At 40.0% G+C, this 26,647-nt stretch overlaps 1 protein-coding gene across 2 annotated transcripts in view; it reads right to left on the bottom strand.

Annotated features, from left to right (window-relative positions):
• Positions 1–5,587: 5,587 nt before the first annotated feature.
• LOC120812474 (leucine-rich repeat-containing protein 4C-like) overlaps positions 5,588–26,647 on the bottom strand; it is a 49,127-nt gene continuing 28,067 nt past the window's right edge. The window contains exons 2-4 of one of the 2 annotated variants that reach the window (XM_040168476.2): positions 21,302–21,380; positions 21,091–21,164; positions 5,588–10,512 (exon numbers count right to left, since the gene is read on the bottom strand). In XM_040168476.2, coding sequence (XP_040024410.2) covers positions 8,521–10,461 — 1,941 coding nt within the window. In that variant the 5' untranslated portion in view covers positions 10,462–10,512; positions 21,091–21,164; positions 21,302–21,380 and the 3' untranslated portion in view covers positions 5,588–8,520. The remainder of the gene's footprint in view (positions 10,513–21,090; positions 21,165–21,301; positions 21,381–26,647) is intronic. The other variant, XM_040168478.2, reaches the window with a different exon arrangement.

Here is a 26,647-nt window from a genome sequence, read left to right as displayed (position 1 = left end):
GATTGTAGTGGTCCGCTAGCGCTAACAAATCCACCTTACGCAGGTTAACCAATGAACCCAACGAGGGCTCCGAAATAAAGCCTGCCAAATCCGAAGTTGCCATGCTCAAACCACAACCCTGCACTATTCAGTGCACAACGAACACTACAAACTACCAATACTACAACCTAAAGGACAGAACAACTACCAGGCAAGGCAACAAAAAAAAACTAAACCTTACTCACACCCCAACACCACACCCCAATAACCAACCACAGGGTGGTCCGAGCAAAGGGGTGCCAAGATCCCGGACGAGCCCCCAATTGTTACGTTCCAGCTCCCAAAAGGGAGGGGAACATGACAACCCACTGCTCCGGCCCACCGGTGCCGGCAAAAGGGGTATGGAGTCGCGGAGCGAGAGAAGGACAAACACCCAAATACAGTATAACGCTTTTATCTAACAAAATTAATACACATAAATAAACAATAACTTTCTGGGAAATGGGGAGGGCTGGCCGGACCAAAACAAAGAAATGCTCTGATAATATGCTAAATGGCAAAGTAGAGTAGGATTGTTTGCATTTGTTTTCTTGCCACTGTTTTGGCATCACCTTTGCAATTAGAAAGCCAAAGAGTGACAACAATGGGGTGTATCTTGTTTTTCCTGGCATTGCATTTGATGTTGATTCGCTGTCCAGTAGTGTGAAGGAACACCAATGCGTTAAACCGAAAAATTCTGTGGCCTATTTTTGTCATGACCGGACTTTGCCTCAGACCTCGCCATCAAATGAAGGAAACATGCTAGGAGCAGTAAACATTAAGGTTTAAGGCATAAGAAAGGCATGATGTATGATTATTATATTTGGTCTTCATTACTCATAAGATTTCAATGACTAATTAATTCATATTCATCAGTCATATTTAGAATTTAAGTGTTTTAGATGCGGCATCTTTTCCTTCCACAGCCCTTAATATAATTAGATAATTATCAAATAAAACATTAGGAAAAAAAGGTGCAACGACATTTAGAATCTGCATTACAAATGAATTGGATGATTTTCTGCACAAATGTAGTAGCTTAATTGCTCCAGCCAATCCTCTGTGTGCTGACTCAGGTTAATTCATGTGATGCCTAATTTGTACAATTCGGGAATGTTCCGTGATAGTGAGAGAGAACACTGATATGTAGTTTTGTCTCACTGGCAGTCCATGCCAAGTGTGTTTGTGGGAATTTATTGATACTGTAATTGAATTGTTTTTTCTTTGAGTGCATAGTGCAGCTGATATTACAAAGAATTTGGGTTTTTTGCATGCAGTATGCATTTAATTGGCACATATCATTCCCTCATAACATTGCATCTTTTTGTAACACTATTGAATATGGGCCTGAGTAGCCAGAAGAGCATGCTGGCTTGGATTCTGCAAATTGAAACTATATCCTGGTATTTTTGGCAAACGACATGGCATGCATTGAACAGTACTACATTTTCTTCTGGCACACTGTCAACCTTCTTCTGGCACTTTTTGGAATTTGCCAAACAGCTTCAGCTGCATCAGCACCAACTTGTGAACCGAAAGAGGGCCGACCCACATTTGTCTCCAACCTGTGACAAACAATAATAAATTATTTCCATTAATTACCCATTTAAGTTACAATTTGAATGTGCATGATCAGAAATGGTTCAAGCAGGCTAGAGATCTTCTTGTAGTACGAAGGCGTGAGTCTCTTTCATTTTTAACATTATTCACAGTTACCCTGAGATTTATGTGAAAGAACAAAGATACCACCAGCAAATATATAATCACATGTCATTTAGCTGATACTTTCATCCAAAGCGACTTATATTGCGATTGTAACCCAATGTTTTTAGACATTTTTATTGTATTTTTGAGTATTCTGCAGCCGTAAAGGCGCCCAGGGGGCAGTTAGGGGTTGCGTGTCTGGCTCAGGGACACTTGGACATGGGACATGGAGCAGACAGGGTTCGAACTGAGGCGCATCCTCTCTACTCTCAATTACCTGATTAGTAACACGAGTGTAATATAGCTCCCTCCCTTGGACCACGGTATTGATTTTCAATGCAATACCGATGACATGCTGTTCATTTCCACGCCACCAAGTGCTTTACTGCATTGATCACATCAACTTGTGAATGTCACATAGGAGCTGCACGTAGGAAATATACAAATTGTTGCTGTAGCTGCAATTTAGAAAGAAACATCCGTCAACAACATTTGGAAACAAAGTTTGGAACCTTGAAGCAAACTCTGTCCGATGAGCCGCGATGTGCACGTAAGAGCCAACATCATTTCGTCATCGGAATTTTAGTAATGTTACTACTATTTGCCCCTCCCGGCAGACTCTGAATGACCTCATGCCTTCGTCACCGGCAGATTTGCTTCCTGTAAGATACCAGCAATACATCCCCAAAACATCGGTATGATTCAATATCGACCAAGTGCACAGTACCACAAAGTACACCCGTGACTTCACTGGGTGCCAAAGCACAACCATTATTTCATTTTTCATCGGGCACATAAGTTGAGCATTTCACTCTCACAGCAAGCGCAGCTTTATGCTACACGTTCTTTACACTGGACTGCAGTTTTCAATTTTCCAATATTGTTCTCCTTAATATAAAATTAAAAAACGTTTAAGGTAGGAGCCTGTGATAGGGAAACAGGTGGAGGAATACACCTTTTATAGAATAATGAAACAAGCTGCCAGGTGTTTGTGGTAGAAAGGGCAGCATGAAGTGGCACCATATCTGTTAACAGTCCGGCTTTTGAACTCTGCTGCTGTTCCCTGCCTGAGAGACGTTGTGTGGCAGTGATTTGGTGTCAATGTTATTTACCGAACAGCCTGCCAGCTGTCCTGAGTGCATCATAATCTGTTTCTAAGCAGTTTCTAACAATTACTTTTGAACAGACATGTCTTTACACTTTAGAATTAACAGTAAAATATATTTTGGTCCAACTCCAAGGACTGTATTTTCTTTTCTAATTATCTAATCTAATTTTTATTATAATATATTGACCCTTCTGAAGGATTTGTTACTGTCCTAATATTCCCTGAAAGTGGCAATGAATCAAATGTTGATTTGATCAACTAATAACAATATCTAAACTAAGTAGTTGGAGTGAGTTAAATGATGCCGTTTTTTTTTAAAGCAATGGTGTTTTGTGCCTGATTAACTCTTGGCATTCCAAACAGGGTCAATCAGTGCATCCTACTATCACAGTTTCCACGGGAACACAGACTCGGAGCACTGCAGCAGCCCACGCCGTCTCCGTCGCCCACACAGAACAAAGCCGGGCCATTACCACGTTGTTGTGTGTATCTGTTGGCATGTGAGGACACATAAGATGAAGAGCGAGGGAGAAAGATGACCGAATGACCGCGCATACATATGCGGCTGCTGGTGCATTTACAGTGTGCAGCAGTGTGGGTTGCTTTACTGCATTGCTGGTAAGCTTGAACACGGTGAACACAGCTCCTGGAAGTAACTCTCCTTATAGGGAGAGGAAGCTCTGCGATGGAGACCGACCTTTTTTTGATACTGCAGCACTCCAGGAGAGCGGGGGAGGGAGGGAGGGAGGTGGGGGGAGGAGGGGATGACAGTGGGTGCACTGTGCCTCTGCTCACTGGTATCCTCCAAGAGACGTCTCCTGGTTGTAGGACAGAATCTGCTGTCAGACATATCAATTGCCTGCCCTTGATGCAACGTGTAAGGCTACTAAGATGTGGACCCAAACCTTGCACGCTATGCTGTTATAATGTGCACAAACGGCAACCATATACTACTGATTTTGCTAGTTCTACCAATACTACTGAATAATTAGATTTTAATTAAATCTGTTGCCCTTGAACGTAATAATGTGGGGTTTAATGAAGTACGCCTTGAAGTACCCTTTGACAATTATCTTAAAATTAAAGTAATCTCAGGGCCACATGGCACTTTTCAATAGCGTATTTAATCTGAAATCTCACATGCTTTATATTTTATCTTTTTTTTTTGTAAAAAAAAACATTTTGGTGGGACGCATGAGCGGAAGCATTTCTGGCACATATCGTTTTTCTAGTATATATATACATATGTATATATGAAATGTATGTTCACAGAACAGGGAAGTTGCCATTGCTTTCTGATGGTTAGGTCCATGTTGATTGCATGATGATATCCTGTAGACATCTAGATTATGCTTCTGAATTTCATTTACTTTAAAGCAAATTTACAATTTTGAGGTATTCCTTATTGTTATTCCACTGTGTTAGAGAAATTTGACTTGTCCTTTAGATTTACGGTAGTATTTCATATCTGAATCATACTTATTGCTTCATTATTTGAGATGGTTTTGAAAACATCTCAAATACAGGCATTGCTTTTCATTTCTGAAATGTTTAGTTGAACCTAAATGCAATGATGGCTGCTGCCTTTTTACTTATTGTCACACATCCTTTCTACTCAATTTGCTGTCATGAATTAAAATATTATACACATTATTCAAACACTAGCATGCTGAACACTGCGCTGGAATTAAGCACTCATTAATTTATTTGAGCCTCGGGAGCAGAATAAATAAGGAAACGAGGAGCTTAATGGCGTGTTAGTCAAAAGCCAGTGGATGAAGCCCTGGTCATTTTTTTAAATGGGCAACTGTAATAAAAACAAACCTGTAATGCGCTTACAAGAGCAAGCTGGTTAGAATTATTCATTGTATGGGAATGTTTCCTCAAAGTTAAGAATGTATGCTTTAGTCTGCATGTGTTTGGATGACAAAAATGAGCAGACATCATCTCAGCAAATACGAATGTCATTGTCGAACGTTTGTTTGGAGAGCTGAACATTCCTACTCTGTAATATCTGTTTGAGGAGAACAGTGCGTGTTCCCTCCGGTTCCTGCTGTTCAAAACAGCCCTACGTTAGCGGCAGGATTCAACAATAGAGGAGATTTCTAGTCCATTGTTGTACTGGTATAGGCCCTTACAAGGATCCAGACTCCAATATAATTGCAACTAACCCCATGTCAAGGCAAACCATTAAAAATACAAAATGTTAACCGCATTCATTTTCGCTGTATTTTAATCTTGGTATTAGTAGTAATTGGTTTTCCTGTTCTTACTGTCTGTCCATCAGAAGATGCTTACGGACCAAAGGAAGCCTCATCAGAAGCAGCTCAGGCGCCTCCGAGAACGTTTTTCTTCTACTATTTTTACTTTACATGTTAAAAATGTGACTAGAACACGTTGGCCAGCACTAGTTTTAGCATGAGTCTTGTGAACTGGATATCGGCCAACATAACTCATGTTCCTATGTGCTATTCATCACCATACAGCAGATATAAGGCCCGTTCATCGCTGCTATATTATAATATTTATTTTAATAAGTCACTAGAAATGTAAATGACCAAATTACATGTCTAGAAAAGTTATAATTTTGATGAATATTGGCATTACAGATAATTCAGCTATATAATAAATTGTGTGAATGGAGTGGAAAACATGGTACAAATGTACTAGATTTTTAGATTAAGACATGCGACTTTCAATACTGTTAGAATATCTATCATGCTCTTGTGCCACAGAATGAAAGCAAGAACCAAACAATACAGAAAAACAACAATAGTTTATTTAACCATATTTTGTGTAACTACAAACTCTGGTCTCTATAATCAATCTGCATATCTTTTTAAAGGTCTTGAAAGAATGCTAACATGAAAACCAATCTTATTCTTTTACAGCATGTTTCTCTTTTTCAATTTTAGAACAGGTTGTTGGCACAAGTAAAATCATAATGTATCCATTTTTTTGTTGTATTTTATTCTAAAAATGTTTTTTTATATAAATCTACCACTAAAACAGCATTCCCTCTGAGAAAAAAAGAATGTAAAAAAAAAAAGAAAAATTGACAATTTTTTTTTAGATATCTTACATACATGAGACAGCTTGACTAAAATGCAACAAATTGACCATGTCGATTTTCAGACGATTTACCTCCAACAAAAGGCAAACGGGAGAATGGTTGCATTCTCTTAGGTAAACTGAGTAAAACTGGATTTTCCAACCAAAGGAACTTAAACACAGAAAAATAATAGAAGCCAATTTCATTCTACAGAAGTGCAATTATGGGATGAGTTGTGTCAAGGGGTGACAAAAAAATTATGATATCAATTATCCTTCTGTCTGGACTAAAAAGGTCTGGGGACAGAGAATTCAAAGTGGATTAAACTAATTTACTAAACAAATCCAGGATTATCGTTCTATTATCTTTCTAACTCTTTTTTACTTTTTTTGATAATAATTGAGTTATGGGAAGCATCTTATTTTGTGTTTAAGGTCACAGCTCTTTTTTCGATAATAAAACACTCCATCTTGTATTAGCTTCAATGGTGGCTGTGAATAGTTTATTGTTTAGTCATTTTGTTTGTTTGTCTTTATTCTGAAATGTGGGAAGTGAACTCCTGGAAAACTCATATTCAGCTACTCTGCTTTCTTTTAGAATGTTCAGGGGTTGGCAAATGTGGATTACAGTGAATTTAATTAATTTAATTAATTAATTTAAAGGACAGAAAGTGGGTGCTATAACAGGCTTTTACCTACATGGACAGCCCATGAAAGAGTTGTGTTTTAACTGTACTACACTAAAGTTTAGAAAAACATGAGCATGCACATGGACTGTAGAGATATGGATTATTTAACATGAGTAAAATCCAATCATTAACCCAAGATGAAACTAGTATCGGATGTTTGAAAAAAAGAGTGTATAAATTGTGAAATTTGGGCTTCAAGTTTAGAGGAGTGAATGGTGGCCCCCCAAAAAAGCGCATGCCACTATCTGTAACTGTATTTTTTAAAGAGCCATTGTCTTTTATATATGTCCTTATTGACTAAAGCAAGAAAGTGGCCTAACTTTCATACATATAACATTTTTATGCAAGTGGAGCAAAAACTGCAGTTGTCTCATAAAAATATACCTGGGGGCATTTATGTAAGTGTTGAATCTGACAAATGTCTGCCTAACCTCTGAATTTATGTTGCCCGCTACCATTTTCACGAGTGGGACTTTGAAACGGTTTCCAGGGCACGGCTGCATGTGGAGCAGTGTTCATGCAAAAGCCATGAGCATCATCAATTAAAATGGATATTGCGGTGTTTCAAAAGGGAGAGGGGATAGAAGCAGGTGCGACCCAAACATCTGGTCGATCCCACACACTCCTAAAGCCTCTCACGGCATAATCCCCGCTGCTCGGGGGCCATGTCCTGCGGTTGGCAGGGGCAGGGCGTGAATCTGGAGGTGCCAGGTACTGCCCATGTGAGAGGGTGGCACACAGATGACAGGCAATGTGCTCAGGCAGCTGTATAAAGGGTTTAAGCTCTTTCATCTGCTCATCAGTCTGCTTCTGACAGCACTCAGTCCTACAGTGTTGCAGATGAGGTAAGGGGGTCCCAGCATGAATAGGATGACTTAAAAGCAGCCTCCTTTTAAATGCCACACTGCAAAGCCCTGATATGTAAAAGTGAGGTCATGATACATTGAAAACATTTCCAGGCAGTGAACTTTTGCCATAATGTAAGATCATCTACATTCTTCACAACACTCTCCTACATTTTTATTCACAATTATGCAGATTCTAAGGTACCAATTAATGCCGTTCCTGTATCATGGCCCTCTGAATCTAAACCGGTCTATTAATGGAACGTTCTCTATAATGGTTGTAATACATCCAAGAGAAGCTGGTAACTTCAGTCAGAAGAAGTGGAGATTGGGGATAACATTTTGCATATACATTAGGAACACAAAAACAAATGTAAGATTTTTCATAGTTAATCAATATAAGTGAATTTAACTTAAATGTGTTTCTAATACCGAGCCTCTACTTTTACAATAGTGGAACAAAGGACATATTCTCCTCATTTACGATCCTCAGTCTTTTGATTGCAAAACAGAGTGCTTAAAGTGTATCTGACAGATATGATTAAATAATGAATTATGATCAAATTCCGACACTGACATTTACGTCACTCACTGTGAGATTTTGAACATGAATGAAGTGTCCAACTAATCTCAGTTAGATTTCATCACTTTATCCACAGCTGAAGCAGATCACTAATGTGCTCTAGATTTGTCTGATAGATGGGCGAAATTAAGTCTGATCCAAAGGCTGCAGTTTGTCCAGAACGAACAATGATTTTCTTTAGTAGTTTGAAAGTACTCGTAAACCAATCTGTTGAAATGAGGAAAAAAAATCAGTGCTGAAAAAATAAATGCAGAATAAACGTTTTTCTTGATTTAACCACAATAGGTTTTTGTTAAATAAATAACTTCTGTTATGTTAAGACACTTTTTGAAACAGTAGACATACCCTAATTCCCAAAGTCATTGAATAAACATCACCAGCCACAAATTTGCCAAATGCACAAGTCTGTTGCTCCATTTTTTTTAGCCATAGTTCTCAAAACCAAATTGTCTGTTATGTTCTGTCATTAATGTCTTCATGTCATTCAATGTGTTTGATTTTGAAGAAAAAAACACAAATATATTAGATCTGGGTCTCTTGTACGTTGTCTTTTGAGCTGGCCCGAATTAACAAAGGTTCGTGGGCTGGACTGTGTATAGAGTTGATAGTGGAGGCATGATTGTACGCAGTCTTGTAGGCGTTGTAGTGGTTGAGGTGCTCATGCTCAAGAGGAGGCAGGGTGAGGTGCCCTTCCATGCCCTGGCCTCCAGTTACACAGTCCTCATCCACATTGATGATCTCAATGGTGCGTGTGGGTGCGTGGTGGTTCTGCTGGTGGTGCTGTTTACGCATCTTGTAGAAGATGATCAACATGACTGCTGCCATGAGTGTGATTGCAATAAAGCAGCCGATGATGATCTTGGTGGTCTTCATGACCTCATCCAAACCATTCAGTGAACCATCGCGATCTGTGACTGGGATGGTGTAGGTCTTCTCTGTGGTGCGGGTGTAGAGCGGAGTCCGGACTGTTGTGGTTGTTGTGGAGGTTGGCGAAACAGACTCCCATGTACCAGCAGGAGGGGTGGGGCCCACCTTCTGCTGCACAGCAATGGTGAAGGCTTCATTGTGTGGTGATTCTATTGTCTCCACCGTCACCGTGGTGAAGTAGCTGAAGCTGCTGTTCTCAGTAGAGGACACATTGAGAGTGGCAGACGCTGTTGTGTTTCCTGCAGAATTACTGACCATACACGTGTACGTTCCGGTGTCTTGCATGGTAACATTGGTAAAGTTCAGGGTGCCATCGGTAAGCACAGATATTCTGATTTTGTAATCTCCGTGTGTCATGATGGAACCATTGGGTGTAATCCAGTTTACCGACGTCAAAGAGCTGGCTCTGCATTTCAACTCGACAGCGCTTCCTTCCGTCACATTTAGATCTGCTGGAGGCTCCACAATAACAGGAGCGTAACAGTGAAAGTGGTTCTGGTCCAGCTCGCCAATGTATCGTCCTTTGTGGTGGGTTGGTGAGCTGCAACGGGCACAGCAGCTGGTGTTAGCTGGGACCATCTCCTTCAGCCACCAGCTGAGCCAGAGGATGTCACAGTTACAATTCCACGGGTTGTGGTGCAAGTGTACCCTCTCTAGATGATGTAAAGGAGTGAAGAGATCGTGGGGCAAAAGAGTAAGGTTGTTATGGGCTAGATTGAGCTCCACTAGTGACTGCAGGTCATCAAAAGAGTTCCTTTCTATTGTCTGGATCTGGGCATGCATCATCCATAGCTTCTGCAAATAGATGAGCCCCCTAAAAGAGCCAGGTTGGATAACAGCGAGCTGGTTCCCTGACATCTCCAGTTCATCCAGCTTCACTAGGGGGATAAGGTTGGGAATTTCCTTCAGATTGCACATTCCCAGATTTAGGTAGCGTAGATTGCTCAGCCCTTCAAAGGCACCCTCAGATATGTAGGAGAGACGTTTGAGCTCCCCGAGGTCCAACCGGCGTAATGAGGGCACTCTGTTGAAAGCATAGGAGGGGATGCTCTCTACGGGGTTATTCCTCAGCCAAAGCTCCTTTAGTTTGGACAGGTACTCAAAGGCCCCGTTGGGGATAGTGGTGAGGCGGTTATCAAAAAGCTCCAAGGTATTGAGGCTGGCCAGTCCATTAAAGGCGCCCAACTCAATTTTGCGTATGTGGTTTTTGCTCAGTTGTAGGATCTCCAGATGTCTCAAGTGCTTGAAGCTGTCCACCTTTATGACCTGAATTAGGTTTTCTTGCAGATTTAGGTATCGGGTGTTGGTAGAGATGCCATCAGGGACATCTCGCAGGCCTCGCCGGGTGCAGATGACTTTGCTGAACTGATTACTACAGGAGCAGACAGAGGGGCATGTCTGAGCGCGTACCAGCCCTGCCACCACCAGCAGCTGGAGGGCCAGAAGCAGCACAAAAAAAGGGTCAGACAAGGCCCGGTTCCACCTAGGACCTTGCATCATCTGCTGCTGCTGAGAGGAGGTCATCTTGTTTAACATTCATAATTCATTGACTGGTTTTGCACTCTTTGGAATGAGGATTTGGCCTCGCTGAAATGAAAAGAGAGAAAGGAGATACATTATATAATTGATCATTTTTATGCTGTCATATGTCACTTCAAATAGTTGGCAGTGAATTACTCAGCAAAGCAAATTAGGAATCCCATAAAGTTAAATGTGAGGGTCACATAATCACATAGGCACACACACACATACTCCATGCAATCTCAGTCACATGAAATAAAATCACAACGAATATCTTGACTTCTGTGCTGCATCTCTGTGGGAGGAGGACGGGAAGGGAAGAAAACTAGCTACTACTGCTGTGTTGAGTCAGTTCTATTTGAGACTCGAGAGACATAAATAACAAGGAAGCTTGCCACCCACCAATCCTTCGAGTTGAGGAATCTGGGTTTGTCTGATTGCAACTCTCAGTTCCTCAAAGGCACGTATGTGACTGGGATGTCAAAGAAGAAAGTAGTACTGGGGAATTTGTTTGTGTAACTCTTTATGTATGTATGAAATACAAACAATGTAAATTTAGTTAGATTTACTGTGCGCAAGAGAGAAGATGATGATGGTGCTCATTTAATTTATTCATTCATTATTCATTAATTTTATGCTCCTGTGTTCTACTTGCTAATACCAGTTCATTTAAAGTCAGGATTCACTAGGATTGGGAGTTTTAAGTGCATATTCATAGAATGGTGTGATACAATAGTGGACTTCATAAAGACACAATTTAGTCTAATCAGTTATTACTAGCATCGAGTAGTTATAAGTTCTTGAGAAGGTGTTATTGACTGAATGGAAATCCCAGCACATAACGGCTTCACGTAGAGAGAGGCAAGAACAATTGGTTTCTAAAGCAAATTTGCAGAAGCGTTCAAGTATTAAATATCAAAATGTAGCTTTGCTGGAGATCCATGAAGAGATAGCTTGTCACACTACTAACAAATGAATTAATTCTATTACCTTTAGTTTTCAGGTATGAAAGCATGTCTGACTTCATGAATTGATTTATCTGAATGATATTGGAAGTGAATATATATTGTCTCAAATTTAATGTTAGAAAGCAGATAATAGCTTATTGGTAGAAATAAAAATCCTTGCAGTGAATGCTGCGATGTGCCAACTGAAGCTATCATAATATGGTTTAGCTTTTCGCATAGCTGAAAAAATTCATTCCAACAATATTTTTAATTGTTGCCATACAAATATTTCTTTCACTCTTCTAAGTGAAAAACATGGAAGGCAGGTCGGAAGTGAGTCACAGAGTAAGCACAGATAAAGAGACATTTTTATAGCGCCTCTACCTGAATGCTTTTAAGCGCGAGAGGAAACTGGATCACGTTAACAAAATGAACTTGAAGAAATAATGTAAACTTCATACAGAAAGCCGTATGTGCAACCTGCAGTGAACTTAAAGTATAATGTGTTTTGGAGGTGCAAATGGCACCTTTAAATATTTTTGATTGTCACACAAATAAGTTCTAATCTAAAAACAAAGTAACTATGTGAGTCCTAAGAGACAAGGGTTCTTCTGCCATATATTTGATGAATAAAAGAGACAGTTTAGTAGATAAAAAACACACTCTCTCACACACACACGAATGTGTAAAAGCATTACTATTATGGTTGATTTCTAAACAGTGTCAGAGTCAAACACATTAAATACATGCGCAGCTGTTGTTTCTATGCAGTATGTTTAACGCGCAGCCTAATCTGCAACAGACAGCTCTTAACTTCACGAGCAGGCTATTACTGTAACTACTGATTAATTGCTTGATTACTTACTCCATTTATTCTTCTATTACAACATTTTAATTCCAAGTAGCAATAGCCCGAGGGCGGAGAAAGCATGTGTTCCCATGCTGGGGTCCAGGCAAATTTGACAGGGATCAGACAGATTACATTTCTTTATTGCAGCTTAAATTAGTAAGAAATGAAAACCTGGCACTAAACAATTGACCCTCAGAAGTGAATTATAATAAAAGTTAAACCATACGCAGCTATTATTCTGTCAAATCCAAAGCTTTTTCAAGGGGACATTCCATCAATAATAAGACCAACTACAAAATGCGATGCACAGCACAGATCTGTGAATAATTATCCTCCCGATAAGGAATCCGTATACCTCATCCCACTATCTACTCATCCTCCTCGTCAATAAATTAAACTTCAAAAAGACTCCAAGAAAAAATCAGCAATCCAAATTATGGCAGCAGAATAGATGATTGATGATTTATTACGCACCAGCTCCCTAGAAGGGAGGGGACCGTTGACACTTTTCTTGTTGCGGGGTGGTGACTGAGAGGTCTTTGCTTTCAGAACCGCACAATCTGAAATCAAATGGCCCACTTCATGACAGTAAAAACACTCTCTTTTTTCTGTAAGTCTTCAGTCAGCGGCCTGGGTCAACGTCTCTACCTTCCGCTCATTCAAGTACACCACTAGGTGCTCAGATAAGTGGTTCTTGAATTCTTCTAATAAAACGAGCTCTTTCAGATCCAACAAAGTTGTTACCTTGCTCGCTGCACACCAGCGCTCAAATAGAGACTCCTTGTCCCTACCAAACTCCACAAATGTACGACTCCCCACTTTCTTATGAGACCTGAAGCGTTGCCTGTAGGCCTCAGGTACTAGCTCGTAGGCTCTAAGCACCGTTGCTTTAACCACATCATACTGCAAACTGTCTTCCAGGGAAAGTAGCGGTCTACTTCGGTCTTCCTAAACGGTGGAACCATAGAAACGTTTTGGCTCACCTTAAATGGAGGCGGCTCACGTGGACCCGAGGGTGAGACCCCTACACCTGCCTCGAGCTCCATCTGTCTAATTTTAATTCTGACCTCCTTGTCTGCTTCTATTTTTTGGAGTTCCAACTCAAAATCATATCTTTTTCTCTCCTCTCTGTCTTTCAGTTCTGCCTGAAGATGTGCCATTTGTTTACGCAGCCTGTCTACCTCCCCTACCTCAGATCCACCTGCCACTGGGGAAAACGGAAGAAACTTTGGCAGCGTCCAAGGAGCTGGAGCCTCTTTACGCTCCACACTGTCCACCGGCGATGCGGGAGAGGAGACGCCTGGGGGAAAAACAGCAGGACTGAATCCTAATGGTTCCTGGATAGTTTCTCTGACAGCGAACAGAACAAAGGGGACTCCCTCGTCCCAACTAGTATTTGTCTCTACACAGTATTTCTTCAGCATCGTCTTCAAGGTCTGGTGCCAGTGCTCTAGAGCCCCCTGGCTCTCTGGATGGTACGCGCTGGAGACCTGATGTGTGATAGACAGATTCTTCATTGTAGCAGCGAACAATTTGGACATGAAGTTAGTACCTTGGTCAGTTTGGATCACTTTCGGGAGTCCAAATGTGGAGAAGAACTTCACCAGGGCTTATTGTGTTCAGATATCTTTTTTAACTCTGCCTTGCGCATTCTCGTTAAGAGACCTAACGTAGGTTAGGTTGATTTAAAAAGCAAAACAATGCATCCTCATGAAAGCAACACAATTGGATTTAATTACCACAGTGAAGGAATTTGTCCTAACAGATTATGAAGTGCCAAATATCTGGTGGAGAACAGAAAAGCATGACCCAGATTAGGGCAAAGTAGACTTTTGATCTGCAACATTTATGAATTCACTTCTGATTTACGAAGTGGAAATAATTCACACTGATTCTAAATATAAACAAATCTTAATGTGTCTATACTGCAAAAAGGATATATCTTCAACATGTAATATCAAAACATGTTAATTCACGTGATCCATATACATCTTCATATGGTAATGAGGACAATCTTCTAGTAGAAAATATCATTAGCATTACATGATAACACATTGACCAGAACATCCATATTTTTGTATTTAACAGGTATACGTGTGCCATTTTATAGCAATTGCTGTATCTTTAGTGCGTGTTCTTTCAATTTGAGAGTATCACCCATTGGTTTCACTTCTGAAAAGTCCTGTTTTTACTCTAGTTATAAAAGTCCCTACTTGCGCATTGGATCTGATTTATTTTTTTGTCTCAAGCAGTATGCTTGCACTCAGATATATTAGCAGTTGCACAGATTTCCCGCACTCGAGTGTCAGCCCTGGTCTCTGCTTTTGTGTGGATTTACACTCTGCTCTTGGATTTCCTTCGGAGTTAGTTTTTCTTCAGTTCTTCAGTTGAGCTACTTGATGCTTATCTAACACTAAACTCTGTAGCACACGGCTACGTTTCTTTGAGTGGGTGAAGGTCTGGGTGCTTTGGAATATAAAGTTAGTGATTGTCAGTCGTATTCCTGTTAAGAGGCCGTTCGCTATATTGCAGACATATTGGGGACACACAAGTAAGTATAAGTAAACTCACCCGGCAAACAAAGCAGAGATCATTTCGTTGGTCAACATTTGTTTTAACATGGTTGTTGTACAAATAAATCCGAGAGCAAAGGAGAAATCAAGGAGAGAGCAGATGTTTCCTGAGCACACAAAAGCTGCCTGAGTGTGAGAAGCGCTTGAACCATCCCTTAGGATGTGCCATTAGGCCACTGAAAGGTAACCAATGGGAATTAACTGGGCCAGCCGTAAAAACAATGTATTCATCTCTTTTCTTGATACAACTAATTAATCCTCACACAGCATAATTTCAGGGTCAGTCCTATTGGTTAGCTATCCTTCTCATCCGGAGTACAGCCCCAAAACATACATAATAAATATGTATTATGAATATAATGAATTATATATACATATATTTCTATTTAATAAAATAAATACAAATGTATAGAATCATTTTTCACAGAAACAACCATTTTTGCGCTTCAGAAACCTTGTCAACTACGTTTCCAGAGCCAATTGAGATTGTACAGCTGTTGATATTCAAAAACTGTTATCTGAATAAAGTCCGCTGGTCTTAGTTCTACAATTAGAATATCTGCAATAAGGGAACTGCATGTTATTGCCGAAAGCGCTGATCCTAATGACATCCCATGATTTGCCAAGTAGTCATGCGTGCGTCTACACTATTTTCATTCCTTATGTATTTTATGCATGCATAAATCCCATGTTTCATCATACCACTCTTTTATTTTTGCAATCAGCCAGAAAAGACAGAATAAATTATTTAGCAGTGCTGAGGGAAATTCTTCGTGGGCCGAAGGGCCCTTAAAATAGGATTTTCCACTGCCGGGTAAAAAGCGCAGCGATTTCTTTTATTTTCTGAACCGGGGTCAACAATTTTTTTACTGATAATTCATGCTTCATTTGAAAGGTAAGAACAGTGAGAGACTCGGCATCATGCTTCCCACATTCACCCAAAAGTCTAGAAACCAAACCTATGAACTCTAAAGACGAGTGACGTACAGAAGATTTGGATCAAACACATGCCATAGATACTTTAGAGGGAGAGATGTGTGTGGGAGTTGGCTTATACACTACAAAGAGGGGAAGAGAGAGAGGGAGAGAGAGTTAAAGAGGAAGAGTTTTGAGATAATAATCAAATTAGGTCACTCCATGATGATGCCAGGATTCTTGCAACAGTTCCAGATATAAACCAGAATCCTTTGTGGATTCCAGTGTACAAAGGAACGCACCTTCACACAAGCCGTGTGCTCTTTTCCATCCCTCTCGGCTCCAGCATCACAGGATTAACCTGCAGGACATTGACTACTGCAAAGAACGGTTTGGAAGAAGTTAGTTATCATATAGAGATATTATTCTTTTGAAAAACAGTGTTTGGTCGCTTATTAACTAAACCAGTGTTTTCGGGAGGGTAAAAACAGGACTCAGCGTCCTCTCCTTGAGCCACTGCCAGGCACTGCTGTGTATCTTGTGATACACTTCTGTTACTATTTTGAGGCTGAAAACAGTGTGTTACTCAGTGTGACTCAACCCCTTTCCTGCTATATTTTTAATTAAATATATATTCATGAAGGTCTTTTTTTCTCTTAGCTGGGCCAATTCTACTGATTGTTGGTGTTCCCAAAGAGCTAAATTGGGAAAAATGACTCCCATGAGGTTATTAAAAGATATTTGAATTTCATTTGCATTTAGCTTTCAGTATTTACATTCTCATGTTGTTAGTCGTGCATTCATTTGTTTGTCTCTCATACTTCATAACACATATATTATAATGCATTTGAACCAAATGATAAATACACAACTTAACCATCCCAATGTGAAATAAAGTATACTGCTGATCATTATTAGTGTATATTTGGTGAAAATATGCAATTGAGGGATAGTTGAGGCTTTCTGGTAGTCTGGTAGTAACTATTGTTGGCCACACCAGAGCTAACAGCTATTGTACTGGGATTCTGTAGAGTTACCTCATAATGCCTTCAAGTCATGCTCAGGTGATCAAATTTAATCCAGTAAAATTTAGCTTTTGGAGAGAAACAATAGTTTTTTTTGTTGTTCAGTAATTTAAACACAACCGAAAGCAATGAAAACACTTAACACAGAATTGACTGTAACGGTGTTTCAGTGAAATTCTTGGCTTCACTTTAAAACCTAATTATAGTACAGCAGTCCATCACATATGTACACTAATTGTGAATCTTCTTCGTACGATCATACATTACACAGTATATACAGTATGTATGTAAATACTGAAATCCCATGTAGGAAATATGTGTAAATTGGATACAACCGCACCGGGGTTCTCCTCAGTTCAAGCGACAGATCAATCCTCTGATTTTGAGGCACAAAATGAAATGTTCAGGATGGCTAGGAGTTAATAAAGAAGACAACGAGGAGTCATACGGCATCTCTTTCTTAGTATCTTTAGTTTTGACCGGCCGAGTGAAACCGACATGCCGACAACTGCTCGCCCGCCCACAGCCGGACATGCAGCCACTCACAGTGTGCAGGTCTGTGATTCGTCCAAAAGACACTGATTCAATCATCATTCCATGCATAGAAATGTATTAGGAAGGAAATGTACAAATGAAGCATTCCTATCATCTAGAAATCTACCCTTATTCGGTCATTTAAATCATACTCACAATAATTAACAATTCTAATCCCATAAGAATGTGAGTTTTCTCCTGTTTCTTGATTAACTCCCCTCAACCAAATTCATGTATTGTGTTTATTCGAATGTACTTCTGCGTTCCAGTAGCTTTGTTTGCTGTTCTTTGCTTCACCTCTATTCGCAGTTTGAGTTAAGTGTGATCATATAAGAAAAGGTATTTGCCTGCTCTGTAACATCCACACATAGTGCCAGTTGGAAACATACACAATGGGGGGGACGTTAGGAAGTGGAGAAAAACAACACAAGCTCATCTAATGAACACTTGTAACTTCAGACTGCCTTCAAGCATTCTGACTTATAATTATCATCACCGTACCCAGACATGCTAATTTCCTACAAGCTTCTTGGTTTTTCGAAGTGCTTGTCAGACAATTGTTTGGTTCTGAAAAAGTTGGAAACACAAATCCATGGAGATAAAAAGAATACAGGTTCAATTTCGCCAATATTCAGTAAAAAAATCATTAGTGCCGTAGCTCTGAACCTGAAAACATTCATGTGGAAGAGTGCAACTGTAAAAAAATACTGAGCCACATTACAAGCAGAGACAAAGTTCAATGCATTAGAAAAGGCAAATTAGTCCCCATAGGAATATTAATATAACCTTAATGGAATTTATTTGTGTTCCTACGTTGGTCGGTTTAACATTTAAAAAATGAATGACATGCGACAAAGAATTATCATTGGAATGGTAACTTCAAGTTTGCTAAGATTTCCACATTATAGTACTTGAGTAAGTTGCAACATCAGCCACAGTTTGCGTCAAACTCGAATATGATAAGATATTTTTCCATCTTTTTCCATTTTCCATTTAATTTCCATCGGCACTAGATGCAAACATAATGCATCGTGCTTTTTTCTGATGACGTGTCTTACTCTATTTTTGAATGAGGCAGTTGTTGTGACGCGCTACACGTGAGACAATGTTCCAGTGTCTGCTTTAGGAAGCAGTGGGGTCACCAGCGTGTGATGGAGATGGTGTGTCATTACTGCACGACATCTCACTTGTTATTCAGGTATGGGACACTTCTTTACAGCGCAATTGACGCAATTGGCCTCCCCCTCAGTCAGAAGATGCCCCCCCCCAAGCGTAACATTTTCCTGAATAAGCTGCAGTAACTTTATTTAGCATGCAAGGATACAAACACATGTATGTCTGCAAGAGCACGTACCCACACACACAGACACACACACACAGACACGCATACATACAAGTACGGGTGTGTACAAGTTTAAATACGGAAAATGCAAATGATCACGGTACGGTAAAGCCACAAGTATCCATATACTATAGTCTACTGTAATTGGAGTCAAACGGTAATGGGGATTAAGACTTAAAATAGTTATTTGAAATCAATCTAGTCTGCACAGGAGCTATTTGGCTTCCTGTTATTCCTAAAGAAGTGATTCCAACTTGGGGTGATCAATCACACCATCCTCCGTCCTATGAGCAGTGTTCAGGGAGGCTGTGGGCAGAAAATGTCTGTCTGCTCTTCAAGGACGTGGGATAAAGGAGTGTGTCTGTGATACGGCTGTCGCTCAGGTGCCCGGTTGAGGTCGGAGGTCACCACCAATCACTTTCAGCGCGGCCGAGCCGAGCAGTGGTTGTTCTGAGGCCGCGGTCCCGGACATCCAGGCTGCACGCTCTCCCCAAGTATTGAGTACAGGGATTGAGAGCGCATGTGAGATAAGAGGGAGATTGGGGGCGAACTGATGATATCTGCAAAAACTACAGGCAAAACCGGAAGCTGTAGTATCAGTTAAGATTAAATAAATTAAGTCGGGGGAACTTTAAGTTTACTTGTTGAACACTTATAATCCTTTTGACCACTTCACCTCAAGCTCAGTTAGAGCTCACAGCCACGTTGCTTGGCAAAAATTCACAGAGCAGGTGGAAAAGAAGGGACTGTTTAAAATAAGATTGTAATTGTATTCAATTGATATTGAATTGATGCATAAAATTCCTTAAATTTCCAGCACAATCTAAAATAACATACGACAAAAGATGCCAGATATTCAGTGCCTGATCATGCTCCTGCATCAGCTGGAAAAAAATCACTTACTGTGGCAGAGATAATATAACCTAAAATAATGACAACATATGGCCAACACGGACAGCATTGTCGGAATCGAGGAACAGTGGCTGCAAAGAAAAAGTTCCCAGACACTGTGACAGTCGCTCACACCAAAAGTAGAACAGATGTGTAGTGGATGTAACATGCATGAGTTGCAGCAGGGTTGTTCACACCAGAGGCGCTTTTTCTGTCCGCTGTCCAAAAGTACACCCTTTTGTGAACAAAACAAATACAACACAAACAGAGAAATTCTCACAGTGCTAGGTACAAGCAGAAGCACCGCTGAGGGTCACGACATTATTCCCATTTTTCTGTTTCGGTGAATTTGTATCATAATTTCTTTCCTACTCATCCACATAATCACTCATGCATCAAAGAAGCGATGTGTCATTTCTCATTTAGTGCAGTACTTTGATTAGGTAAAACCTACCATACAAGACCGACCAGCCTCTCTCTGTATGATCTTATCGATTAATAATTTCCAAGCACTTAAAATCCTTCGATGAGGAAGCTCATGTTCTTTTGCCATTTAATATTTGACAAGCACAATTAACAGAGCATTTATTGTGTTCAAAATTGTTTGCCCACTGCACCCGAGCATTGCCAAAACTACAGCCCATGGTTCATTCAAGTAAAAATTCCAAAGCTATTGCCTCAGTAATTATTCAACACACTCATGAAATGGACTCAAAACAATTATACTAGCTCTACTAGCTCTAAAAGAGATAGTCAACACAGTAGTTAGTCAATATTCTGGCCTTGGATGGATAATAACAGATACTATTCATCCTCATTTGCTTAATTCTAAAAGAAAGTGTAAAGCTTGCCCATAAAGTCAGTCAAGAAGTCAATAAATCTGTTATTCAGCATTCTTCAGTTCAAGAAGAATATGAAATAATGCAAACTTATAAGGTGTAAAGTAAAGCCCATGCACAACAATTAAAACATAAAATTCAAGGAGAGAGCTTACATTTTGAAATGTTTTATCTGATCCCTGCAGTCCTTCAGAACATATGATGAGTTTACAGGCACTTAATGTAACTTTGATAAGGGTCAATGGCTCAGCCATGAAATCGCTAAAAGCAAAAATTGTTGGCAGCTCATTTATTTAGACACTAATTTACTTTCCCCACCAAATCATTTTCACAATCACAGGGGTCAGCATACAAAGGGCAGAAGACACAGAAACAGTGTCTAGTGATTGTAGTGATTTATAGTTTCCAATCCACTGAGAATTAGAGACCTTTCCACTGGGCAGTGATCCCACGCCTCAAGAAGTGTAGTTTACTGAGAATTTAAGGATGATTTATTTGAGCTGAGAAGAGTTTTTTTCTTAGAGTGAATAAAAAGTCAAGTGTTTGGTTACCAAAGTTACTTTCACTCAACTTTCGCTGAATATCTTTTGATGAAAAGTATATGCATGATTTTATCTTTATATTTAAGGTTAAAATTATATAAATGTGTATACATACAATATTCACAATTTACAAGTGCAACACACACAATACGTGGACCAGTAAGCAATACCAAATTTAGTTCTTACCTGCCAATTTAATCACAGTTCCAAGGTGATCTGGTCATCCTTTTGTTAACTTCCAATCCACTGTAAATCTGTCCCTGAAAAAACAAAAAGAAAACTATATTAAAAACAGATACTAGATTTCCAGTATCTGGATACTCACATACAGCCATACATATTGTTCTGTTTTGGAAGGTTAAAGGTTAAGTTATATATAATTCAATATTCTCTTTACCTAAATCATCATTGAGTAGTTTTCCTTTCAACCGCTTCCTTGGGACTCTTTGCCGATGCTGATATTTTAGTGCCTTTATCTAACGAGAGAAGATTTACAGTAAGTCGGGGGAGATCGTTCCTCTGGGGACACGGGGACATTCAAAGCCATAATGCCTCCCAAACAAACACACGTAGCCTGCACACAAAAATACATGACAACACACAACACAGAGGACAAACCGTGCTGACTAAATAATAATTGGACAAGAGCAAATGAAGATAAAGCTCTCTCGTCTTGTCCACCATCCATTGCTGTAAAGCAGGAACTATGAGTACAAATGAGCGCCTTTGATCCACTAGGACATTATTGTGTGAGTCTATCATGACCTTTGATTTAAGATACAGGTTTGCCGACTCGGTCTCATTTATGCAGCATTCCAAGTGAGTATTGTTTTCACGTTGCAGTTGCATTAATCCAGACAATCAGTAACTGATAAAACACAGCAAATACATCTTCATGTGCTTCTGATGATGGAATGGGAGCCAGAAGGAATTACATAAGAATATGCTTTTAATTTGCTTATTAATTAGCCTTTTGGAGTGGAAGGGCACAGTTCTGCAAGGGTTGTTCTAATAGCTGCATGTGGTTATGCAGCGCCTGCCTGACTAAAACCAAAATAAATGCTTTTCTGTCTCTCAAAACTTACCATACAATCTTTATGGCAGTTTTCGTAAACCATATCTGTTCCTTTCGAGGACAAAATATTTAAAAACGCGTCGCTATTATATTTGTTATTTTAAATTATTCTCTGAAAAAAGCTGTTGTTTTCGCAGATATTACATAATGAATTTCAGACACAGGACAAAAATATGTGGGATGGACTCCAAAGAAATAGAAACGTGCTCTGTTTAATCTTAACAAGGGCGCATGTTTCTATTTTTCACTTTTGGATAATGGAAGGTTTTTTTCTTTTTTTCTTTGGAAAATGAAAATGAAGAATATAACCAGCTTAAACTTCTCTACTTTGCAACTACTGGATGTGAAATTGCGGTAATACACACAACTGAGGTTAGATATCATGACTACAAGACCATGATGAAAACCGAACATTTCTTAGTTTAGCCTATAAAAAGAAAGTACAGGCGACCAATTATGCCGACTGATTGAAATTATGTATATTTGGTTTACTGTTGTAAACATTATTATTGTTCTTTGTGCATCTCACAAAGACACTGCATGCCATAAGTACGTGTTTCAGAACAAACTATGTATCTTCTTTCTAAGCAAATAATATCTTTTTGAACGAAAAACAAAATGCAGACATGCAGCAGGGTTTGGTGGAGCCGACCTCCGGTGGCCTTTTGAAACCCTCATAGCACCTCTGTTACAGCAGTGCATTTCGTAAAGAGTTTATTATAGGCTCATATTTTGTGTGGACACCAGATGAATATTTATCATCTTGTTCAGCCTGTATCAAATAAAATAAAAAAAATAAGCTCAGCCGTTCTTTCTTTGTTCTTTTTCTCCCATGTAAACGCACAGAGATAAAGATGTATAGTCCAGCAAATTCAGACTAAAATCAATGACTTGTGGTCCAGATTGCAGCATATTTTGACCTACAGGTCACACTACATCATCCACTGGAAATGACCAGAAATGCAAGTCAGTCTGAATCAATCAGCTGCGCAGCCACCCGTTCAATTAAGATTGTGGTGGTGGGGCTCAGTGTGGTTTGCAGCATGGTGAGTACAGGCTCCCAAAGGAGCTGTAAGTGCTGAAAACAGCTCAGCTGCGTCTGCCGTTTGTCACCATCTAATTGTAAATCCATCTGTAGCTGGTAAAAGACCCTCGCCAGGCCAGATTGCTAAGAAGCCAGACAGTAAGGGGAGTAAAAAAGGACATATAGATAAAAAATGCTGAAACTCTTGATGTTAAATGTGTACAGTATGGCTCTAATCATTTGAGTTTGCTGATAAAAGCGAGAGATTATATCAATACATTTTAAAAAGATCTTTGAAATCTCTATGGGTTACTTTGACATCGTGGAAATGCATACAGAAAAATATTTTACTTTAAAGCATTCTTAGGAAGATGATGGTGAAAAGATAAAGCGGATTAACGGACTTTAATGCAGGCATTAACATTAAGTAAAATCATGCAGAACAATGAGCAGTTTTGTAATTATCTCTATTACATAATGTGTCTTAATTCATTTAGAATATATCAGGACTTAAATGAATGCACGTCTCAGCAATGTACATTTTTTGACAATATGATGGCCTATTTTGTTGTGTTTGTACAAGAATCTTTGTCTGCCAGTGTAATGAATTTACAGTCAATAACAGCTGCCGCTGACGACCAGAGTATCTTGAAGTGCGGACAAATATGCCGCCATGATATCCTGTTCAGCCAAAGTGATTTAGAAGCAGTGTTGCAAGCTTTTCATATTTGTAACTGACAAACTAGTGCAAGATGAGGTCTATTTACTTTAGATGAAGCTTCATTCTTCTTTCTAAGATGACACAAAACATGGCTATCTGCACGTCCAATCGAATCAAAGTGGCTGCAGGGCTGAAGGATAACAGCAAAACGTTATACAACGTTCCCAACATATGGCACTTGACATACATTTGTTGTCAATACGTAACTTGTATTTACTGACCACACTCAAGACAGAGTGGAATTAGTGTAATCAAGGGAGATATGGAGTTAATATGTCAGCTTAACAGCCTGAATCAGCAGTAGGGGAGGAATATTTTCTGCAGGGAGGAAGAAAGGCTGACTAGCCTAAGTACAGGAAAATGGAGTAAAATAATAAATAACTGCTCCTGTGGCTCTTGGTTTCACTCAGACCAGTCTTTGATTATTTTATTTTCAAAAGGACATGCTCCCTCTCTTCATCTGCGCGTGAAATGGATATGAAGTCAGTTTTCCCCGGCCTTCAGCAGCTCATGACGGGAGAGAGGTATACTGGTTTGGCCCCTTGAAAAATGCCGGACACTGTGATCTGTTTTCATGGCGAGTCATTGGGGACGAGAGAAGTACAAAAAGATAATGCAGAAGAACATGTTAAGGATGGCACGTAGACGTAAGCATTCAAACGGAAGGGAATAGGGAATAGGGACACAATACTGACACTCAAAAGGAAGAGGGAACAGTAGGCAAAGGTAGTTTGAGGAGAAGCAAGGAAGATGAAAGACACAGATTGCATGTTCAGCCCTGGAGAGAAAGAGCCAAGTAAATTACCGATAGGAAATTTCTCTCTGACTCTCATATGAAAGGCTGGCAGAAGCCTGTGAAGAAATATGCATGCGAATGATGCCATGATTAATGCGATTAATGTGAGCTCTCTATTTCACTGTGCCAGGTTGCTAACGGCATGTGCGGTGTAAGACTAAAATTGACCAAAAAGTGTGAACCAGAGACATGTAGTGAGGTAAGAGGAGAGAGAATAAGTTCGTCATTTCACCGGTCCTGTTGTCAGTGCCTAGGCGGGGAGCTCTAAGTTATTATTATAGAACCCCCCTCACCTTTTACGCACAACTAGTATTACGTTAAATATTGTTTTTGCGCACAAAGGGAATCTTCATTGTTTTGACCATATAACATTGTTTCAAGCATCAACAATGTGTCATTCCCAACAACATAACATAATTCCCAAATTGCCATGATATTGAGAAAGCATATAGATGGGTACGGGGATGAACCCCCTTTTCACTGTATGAGTCTTTATCTCATGCATTGCAACATTTACATTGCATACCTATTATTCCCCTAATATGAACTCTTTTGACTTCACTGACCGCTTCCTGTTTAGTCACCCTTACTTTGCAAATAAGAAATCTCTTTGAGGCATACTGCAATAAATGCTTAACAAAGTCTTAGTTATATACAACTAAGTATATAAGATACAGCTATTTGATTTTCAAGATCCTGTGACCCTTTCTGTCAAGTTACCCTCTACATTTTTACATTAGATCATTTTTCTTCTTTATTAAATACTCTATTAAATAGCTCTGTGTAATTAGTATCACATACTCTTGACACAGCTGCAGGGTTTGAGACGCTGGTGTTTGTTTTCATGCGTGCACTGGCGTGTTCATTTTTGTCTACGCAGTAGACAACACAGCATGCATGGGAGAGCAAATGTTTTTTCCAATAAAAGCCACAATTCAGCTATAGACAATCATACCTTTTCTTAGCCTAAAATGTGGGAATCCAGTTCACAAGCGAGCCAGCGTAACACCCTTGTTTTGTTTCCACATACTGAGACCATTCTTCAAACCGGCTTTTAGAAAAATCCATGTGGACACATTTCATTGTGATGTGCAAAAATCGCACAAAAGACTTGTCATCGGGCTTCGGCTACCACCATGTAGAAGAGTTAGCATACGTGCAGCTACCCCATTCCTAGCTGGATTTAACGCTCGGGATGCTGAGCGGCTTTAGATTGCCTTATCGCCACTAAGCAGAGCGTTTGTGCATGTGACTTTTGACCTCATGCACGTGCAAGGGGGCCTGTACAGGAGGTGGGCGTAACCGCCGCCATTTTGCAGTCATGCCCGGAAATGCATCATTTTACGAGTGGAAACGGAAATACGTCATTTTGGGGCGTGATTTGTAGGGGGGCGTGCACTGTTTAAGCATCAATACGCCATTTTGACGATGCGTGCGGGGTTTTGATTGGAAATTTGCCATTTCAGGGTGTGTTTTATGCGATGGGCGTTAGTTTTGACCGGAAACACGTCACTGTAGGAGGGGTTTCATCATATATATAGATATTCGCCTCCACCACAACGCACTCATTTTGGACTCATCCTCTGTTGCTGCTGTTGCTGCTGCTGTTGCACTCGGATTCTTTGCAAAATGCAGGCTGCATATCGCATGGAGCAGACCCCAGAGAGAATAGACCATGCTATGCAGATGTAGATGCTCCCCCGCGCCGGAAAAAGCGTGAGGGATGTCTTTCTAGAGGGCCTGCTGTAGTGCTAGAGCTGGAGGGTGTTTATGGGTACGTGTATAATGTTAAATACTATGATGGCACGGTCATGATGATTTCTAGAATCAAGGCCCAAGACAAGCTAGGAGGGGGCGTTGGTGAAACAGTTTATGATGAGGCTGTTGTGGGGGGTTGACATGGGTGTATGTCTGTAAAAGACTGGCAGCAGTTTCGATCAATTGTCTGCATAGATCTTGAACAACCAGGTTTTCTAGAATCTCTATACTCTGTTCAGTGGTATAGTACAACAGGGCCTAAAATACACCATCTCACAGCAGATCGGTACAACAGACGTCATGACGATTTCATTTTTTAAAATGTTTGTGAAGAGTATGTGGTAGCTCAAAGAGGTCGCCGAGGATGGA

The sequence above is a fragment of the Gasterosteus aculeatus genome, chromosome Y, assembly GCF_964276395.1.
Source record: "Gasterosteus aculeatus chromosome Y, fGasAcu3.hap1.1, whole genome shotgun sequence".
Classification (NCBI taxonomy): domain Eukaryota; kingdom Metazoa; phylum Chordata; class Actinopteri; order Perciformes; family Gasterosteidae; genus Gasterosteus; species Gasterosteus aculeatus.
Note: the sequence above shows the minus strand (reverse complement) of the source record. Positions and strands in the feature narration are given on the sequence as shown.